This window comes from Ostrea edulis, chromosome 7 (assembly GCF_947568905.1).
Source record: "Ostrea edulis chromosome 7, xbOstEdul1.1, whole genome shotgun sequence".
Classification (NCBI taxonomy): Eukaryota; Metazoa; Mollusca; class Bivalvia; order Ostreida; family Ostreidae; genus Ostrea; species Ostrea edulis.
The window spans coordinates 62308586-62315848 of NC_079170.1; the positions used below are offsets into that span (position 1 = coordinate 62308586).

Consider the following 7263-nt stretch of genomic DNA (forward strand, 5'->3'; position numbering starts at 1 on the left):
TTCACTCCTCACAAAAAAAACCCCTAAAACATCTGAATCAGATTTCTAATTTTGCAATATGATGACACAATTTTCTACACAAAATCCAGCCATTAGTGAATCGAGTTGTTTAAGAATGCTCTCAAGGGCAACTCTTTAATGATTACCATAACGTGCTTTAGAAATCTCACCTGGGCTCGTAGGCACCTATTGGCAGAACACTGAGTGAGAATGGTCCGTATTTTTCCCCGATCTGCTGGAAGGCGATTTTGTTGTAACCTGTATCACCACCAAAGTAAAAGGAGTGATTGTCTCCCTTTACCGCCCAGCTACACCAAAGTCTCTGTAAACAATGAATGAGATTCTAACATTTCTAAGACTTTTAAGTTTTATTACTTAACAGAAGACCTCATATTCAGAAACCAAAGGTGACTTGGATTCTCAGAGTTTTGAGATTTTTGAGAGTACATCATACATGTAATATTGTCACGCACATTAAAGGACAAATCAATGACTGGGTTTCAATACACAGAAAATTCAACTAGAAATAGAAATAAATTTTGTTAAGTGATTCAAATGGGAGTTTAAAACAGTGTTTGGGAATCATTTAGAGGGTAACTTTAACTGCAGTATCTTGGATTTTTTTATGGCTCCTTGCTTGAGCATGAACAAAGTTTTAAGTTACATCTCACCTTGTTCTGATCAAACGCTGTCCTGGTGCACCAGTGCTGTGCTGGAGTACAGGCAAATGTTAAATAACTGTTCTTCAAGTCCGGTATTCGGTGCTGAATCTCCCCCCACCACTCTCTCTCCTCCACGTTCTCTGTCAGACAACCGCAGTCAATAAACCATTCCTTCAGACCCATGGGAACATAATACTTTGCATTGGGAAAGTTTTGCTTGACCGCCATTACAGACTCTGTGTCCAGGTGATCATAATGATCATGACTAATCAGAACCACATCTACTCGGGGGAGGTCTTTGACTTCACAAGGAACTGGGCGGTAACGCTTGTATCCCAAGTGCTTGACCAGCTCCACTCCTGCAAGTTTGAACGAGGGGCTGCAGCGTTCGCTGAATATGGGGTCACAGAGAATGTTGACTCCCTCCATTTGTACGAACACAGTGGCATGGCCGATCCAGAGCACCTGTATACTGCTGAGGTCAGGGTTTTTCAGTTTCTCAAAATCCACAGGCAAAACTGGCAAGGTCTTATCTAGCTCCTAATGAACCGGAAAACAATACAGTAAAGCATGGTTAAATCAAACAAATGCTTATAATGCATTCATGCTTACAGCAAAGTCATTTTCATTCCCTGTAGTTTTAAAACATATCACAAACTTATTGGGAGAGGTTTTCGAAGTTGCTAGAACTTGTAACTAATCCCTTTGTATATTTATACAGTATGTTCAATTCAGACTTATTGGATACCATGAATTACATTTATAATAAATCGATCGTGCCCAGCACTTTGCTATAAACATGTTGTACTGTATTTACAATGTCATTAAGATTTATCATTATAAACTGATAATATGTATCATGCATGTCATTCCAAAGAAATGAAAAGTATAATGAACCTTAAATAGAACTGTTTTTCTATATATCCTTTAACAATTTGTTTATAATTGCATCAATTATAAATAAATCTAAAAATCCATGTAATTACATGTACAGTAAAACTCTGATACAGCGAATTTCTGTGGACACTCTGTAAAAGTTCGCTGTAAGCATAATTCGCTATACGTTTATAGCGAATTCATAATTAAAATATAACGAATTCGTTATAAAACTGATTTGTTCTACATGTATATCAGTTGTATAAGAAAGCAGCAATCGATATACTTGAGTTTGTATTGTCTCTAAGAGAAATTAAGCCTATGTATTTTCGAGAAGAAATATTTTTTGTACAAGATATACATGTATACACACTGATTTATATATGATAATTTATCTTTAGGAATTGTTAAGTCACGCAAGAACATGTCGAAAGAAAAATATTAACACAATTATGTGCAATTCATAAAAACAATATGTTGCAATTGTCATTTGCTTGTTGCTTTACACAAATAAACAAGTGTACGATATAATAAATGCAATCAAACTTCAAATTTAATTAACGAGAATAGTAAACAATATATTCACTAAATGTATGTGTAAGTATTGTCTTTTGAAAAAATACAAAAAGAAATTTCGTAATAAGCGATTGTTAAAATTCACGAATTTAGAATGAAAAAAAAATATCGTTATAAAAGGTTATTTTTACGTTCATTTTCAATTCAAGGGGAATATGAATTTACTTTGTTATATCCGTAAATTCGCTATATCCGTGTTCGTCATAGACGCAGATTTTTATATAGAATATATAAAGAATTTGCCGGGGAAATCGATTTCACTTCGCTATAGCCGTAATTTCTTTTTTTTTTTTTTTTTTTTTTTTCCCGTAATTTCATTATATCCGTGTTAGCTATATTCGAGTTTTACTGTATGTAGAAAATGTGAGTAAATATAAAATGGATATTTTTGCATTAGATGCAGACATGCCATTTCACATGCTAACACATCATACCTTGGGATCTGAAGGAATGCTACTGTTATCTTTCTCCGTTAACCTCAGCTTTAGAAATTCTAATTTATTGGGGATTTTCCAGGTGTCAAATTCTGCAGGATTTTCCCATCTTCCATTCTTAAACACAGCTTTTATCAAGCTTGTCATTCTGTGTGAAAAAAAAATGGAATTATGAATTTATCAGCAAGAAAGCTTCAAATTTACACATAAATCCTATATGTAAGCTCACATAGTTGGTAGTGTGGAGATTGGAAAAGTTGTTTTTTTCCTCAGGTGATCTTTGATGACCTCACGGAGGAAAGTAACCTGATCAATATAAACAATGAACCTGATCATATCCGAGAAGATGCATTATTTTCAGAATTCTTTTACAAGATTTTTAAAATCGATTCAAGCCCAGAACATAATACCCAAGCCCAATAATTTTGGATGTAGTAGGCATGTCAGTAATGGAGATTTATTGGTCGTTACATTTTCATGTTAAGCATAAGCAAGCTACATTAATGATTATACAGTAGAATTTCAGGTTTTTAAATCAGGCCTTACATTTCATACATGATCTCTAACCTTGTGATTTTGACCTTGGAGTTTGACTCCAATTTCAAAACTTTAACCTTTGATACACATAATTTTTTTTTTATAGTTATTTATAAATTATCTTTATACATGTATGCCATTCATGTATACACATTCCATTTGAAAAAACCTTTTTCTGCATCACAGTTGTAACATTGTGACCTTGACCTTGAGGTTTTACCTACTTTTAAGAAAATGCAATCTATTACATTGTAAATATTTTCATGAACTACTATCACATTTTATGTAGATTATTTATGACAAAATCTTTCATTTGATCCATGTTTGATCTTGTGACCTTGACCTACATGTGTAGGAGTTTGATTTACTTGTAAAAAATTAACCTAAATTTCTATATAGATTTCTTATGGCAAGTCTCTTTCATTTAATGCTATGACCTTGACCTCCAGAGCAGCAAGTTCTGTTAATCATACTGGTGTTGAGACATTCACATGTTGTATGAATCATGTATAGCCATGACACTCTCATTGTTTTGTTTGAATATTAAGATATCATTACCGTAATACCTTGTGAATTACCATCAGTTTGGGTGTGCGACGGTTTAGGTGCACGACTGTTTGGCACCTGATGTGATGATTTGAGAGTTTGGTGACAACAAGTTAAGAGGTTGTTAACGACAGTTTGGGAGTTGATTACTATGCAAGGATTGGTCAATAAACCCGTTTCTTGCCCATAAATTCCGAGTCAGACCTAACCCTAACCGAACCCTCACGTGGTGCATTGCCACTTAAGTGGTGATGAGGATCGACCAAGAGATTAATGGTGCATTGTCACAAGATTTTATTAAATGAATCCATAGTAAACTAAATGCTTGCAACAACTTACTAACTGTTAAATTGGATCTGAACTCCCGAACCACCACATGCACCCAACCTTATCACTACCACAACTCAACATCATTACCAAAATGATCATTAAGTATTTCAAAAATCTAGCCAATTATGATGAGTTTTACATAAATAACAAAACCAAACAACTCATTGCCTCCACTGAACTGATTTCAACATAACAATAAGCAATACGCGCCTCTTTTCTTAAGAAACACAAAAAATACATGACCATATTCTGCAATTTATATCTAGCATTTACCACAATTTCGATAATCTATAAGATTGGGAACACTACCCCTTTAGTGAGATCCTCTCGCTAAAATGTGATTATCCCTCTTTAGCAAGAAAGTAAAGATTACATACCGGTAGCCAAATGTGCCTCATGTGAATTTCACGTGAAATATTAATGAAATTTATGTGAATTTCATGTCTAATAAGGTTCACGTGAATTTCACGTGTCAGAACAGCATTTCATGGGAAATTCTCGTGAGGCACATTAATTTGCCTGTTTACCACACACAGGTGTTTTGGTGTTTATTGAAAATAATGGCAAACTCCATGCAATGCTGAATAAGTGCAACACACACTCGACATGATGTGAATTGCCTCTATAAAATTTACAACATAGTCAAAAAATTTCATATCAAAATTGTTGCATAAGAGGGAGTCTGAAATCCAATGCACATCATATATTGAGTGTTTTTGTTTTCAATAATATATTATATATATATGCATAAGTATCAAACATTTTAGCACTTTTTCTTCTTTTCATGTGAAACATGAAGCAATGTACTCCACTGGTGTTTTTCTCGATTGTATGAGATATATTTACTCTCGCTATCTAGAGAGGGTTAATCGCGCATTTTCATAAGAACATCTCACTGTAGGGGAAGTGTTACCAACCCATTTATACGTGGAAAAAAGAGGATTCTTTTAACAAAATAATTCATATTGTGCATAGTTCAGACAGATGGTATCCATGTATATTGAGTAATTTGACCTGCTACCCACCAATTAAATATCTTTTTACTCCCATTTATGTTGTTGCAGTAATGACTTTGATTAAGTGGGACTTAAATGTATATATCTTGCTCAAGATAGGGTGGCATTACTAAGCTTCTGATACTTGATTAGAAGTGTTTAACTCATATAATACTTGCCTGACTGTGATGACTTAAGGTTAACATTCAATTTCATTTTTATGCCGGTCTACTTGAAGAATCATCATGGAACAGTAGAACAAGTACAAAAGAAAAAACAACCCAAAAACAAAAAAACCCAACCTAATTTCATTTATAATAACACAAGGCAAAATCACAACAGGAAGCTAAGAAGAATTCTAACAAAAGAATTTGCTTTTGTCAATTTAGTTAACTGTTAGTCATGTGGAACGCAGGAAATCATTCTGATTTATTAAGATATGAGTTTTGATACTTGTAAATACACATTTTAAAATGGGATCGGCTGTCAATTTGGCCATTTGCAACTTTTGTTAACACTTACAGGTCTATGTAGGCAAATTATACAAGTTACTTGTAGTCTTATTCTGTTTTGAGAAGTGAACTGGCAAAAATAATACTTTTAGTAATAGTTAGAATAATCTACCTGTGTCTCGGGACAGGCCATTAAACAGGGTTCGTAGGGCATTAATCACTTTAACGATAAAACATTCTACCTATTTTAGTATATACTTCTACAATGTCACTACGTCTTACACACTGTATCTGCGCATTAAACAGTCTCACTGCACAAAATAAATACTGTTTAACACTAAGATTTTACATTGCTTAACGTTAATTTAAAAAAAAAAATAATCAAGTAATCACGGCAGTGTAATTGAAATGTCGTCTGACTTACCTTCTAACTTTACTGCCTACTTGACACCAAAGAGAACTTGTAGATAGAGTATGAGAGTCGCTCACTTTACCTGACGCAGTGATGCGAAAACAATCTGTTTATAAATTAAAACGAAAGTAGTTTATTATCACGAGTTTGCGCTCGAGAATATCGAACCCGACCGTAATTGTGACCTATGGTTCCGAAATGTGGGATACATCCTCAACCACATTGTAAAATAAAGATAAAGACCTTTATGAAACTGTCACTACATGTAAAATTCTGTAAATTTATAACTGAAGCAGAGAATAAAAGCACAAATATTGCAATTTTATCAAAACTGGGCAGACTACCAATCTTCTGTTCTTAAAGTATTCTCAGGCATATCTTCAAGTCTGTGCCAATAAGTAGTAGTTACCCCATATAATATTGTTGGTTATGTGCAGATACCCGATGGGCGTGGTCATAATGACACGAGGGAGCGTAGCTTGTACTTGTACCATGGTTTACTATTATTCATTATATTTTAATTTAGCTTTCGGAAGCGCATTCGCCTGTTAATAATATGGTGCCGATTTTTTGTCTTAACATTACACTTTGAACACTATACTGAAATGACTTTCTATCACCAAAAATTGTATGAACGTTAACTATTCTTTTAAAAAAAACAACCCTTTTTTTAAATGCATCTAAATGTTTGGACTGTTGGTTTTAATATTCTTATTTCATATTTTCTCATTTTCCGACTACTAATACCGCTATTTGCTTCAAAGAATTGAAAATAAATGCAATTAAAATTCTAAGAAACCATATTTGTGCATTTTTCTGTTTAAAAATTTAGCAACATATTCAATTGATGATGGTAGTTACTCTTCATTTAAAAATTCTATTTGATAGTCTTCAGTGTAATAAATATTTTAACTAATTTGGCTGATAAACATTTACATGTATATACAATGAATTTTTTTTTAAAAATCGGTGAAACATAAGCGGGGAAAAAAAAAAAAAAAAAAAAGAATTGTATGGCGCGAAACCATAAGTCTGATTGGCCGCCGCTGTTCTCTCGAACACGTTCTTATCACGTGACTGGGTCTTTTATAAAATCTTCATAATCTACGTACACGTGTTTCTCGACTTGTTCGCACACATGGAGGAGAATAGGGAAATAAAAAGTCTTTGGGACGAAACCATTGACGATATTATCTTGTCTCAAGCTACAAATGAGATTGAGTGCGAATATTTATTTGGACAACTTAGTCCGAGTCAGTCATCCGTGTTTAATATGGGTAATTTTGATCTGGAGGAACCTCATACAGTGGTCTGGACAGTGATGTTTTTTCCGAGTTTGTGGGCGGGGTTTGAAGAAAAGTGTGGGTTATGTACAGATAACCCACACTTTTAACAAAAGAAAACACAGCACACTATGGTATAAATATAAATTAATGACATATC

The 7263-nt window shown here is 33.8% G+C and overlaps 1 protein-coding gene across 2 annotated transcripts in view; it reads right to left on the reverse strand.

Moving 5' to 3' along the window:
- The window catches only part of LOC130048354 (N-acyl-phosphatidylethanolamine-hydrolyzing phospholipase D-like), a 10588-nt gene extending 4602 nt beyond the window's left edge, over positions 1-5986 (reverse strand). The window contains exons 1-5 of one of the 2 annotated variants that reach the window (XM_056144974.1): positions 5833-5985; positions 2778-2854; positions 2549-2698; positions 672-1202; positions 171-322 (exon numbers count right to left, since the gene is read on the reverse strand). In XM_056144974.1, the coding sequence (XP_056000949.1) occupies positions 171-322; positions 672-1202; positions 2549-2695 (830 nt within the window). In that variant the 5' untranslated portion in view covers positions 2696-2698; positions 2778-2854; positions 5833-5985. Of the gene's footprint in view, positions 1-170; positions 323-671; positions 1203-2548; positions 2699-2777; positions 2855-5832 lie in introns of both variants that reach the window. The other variant, XM_056144973.1, reaches the window with a different exon arrangement.
- Between the last annotated feature and the right edge of the window lie 1277 nt (positions 5987-7263).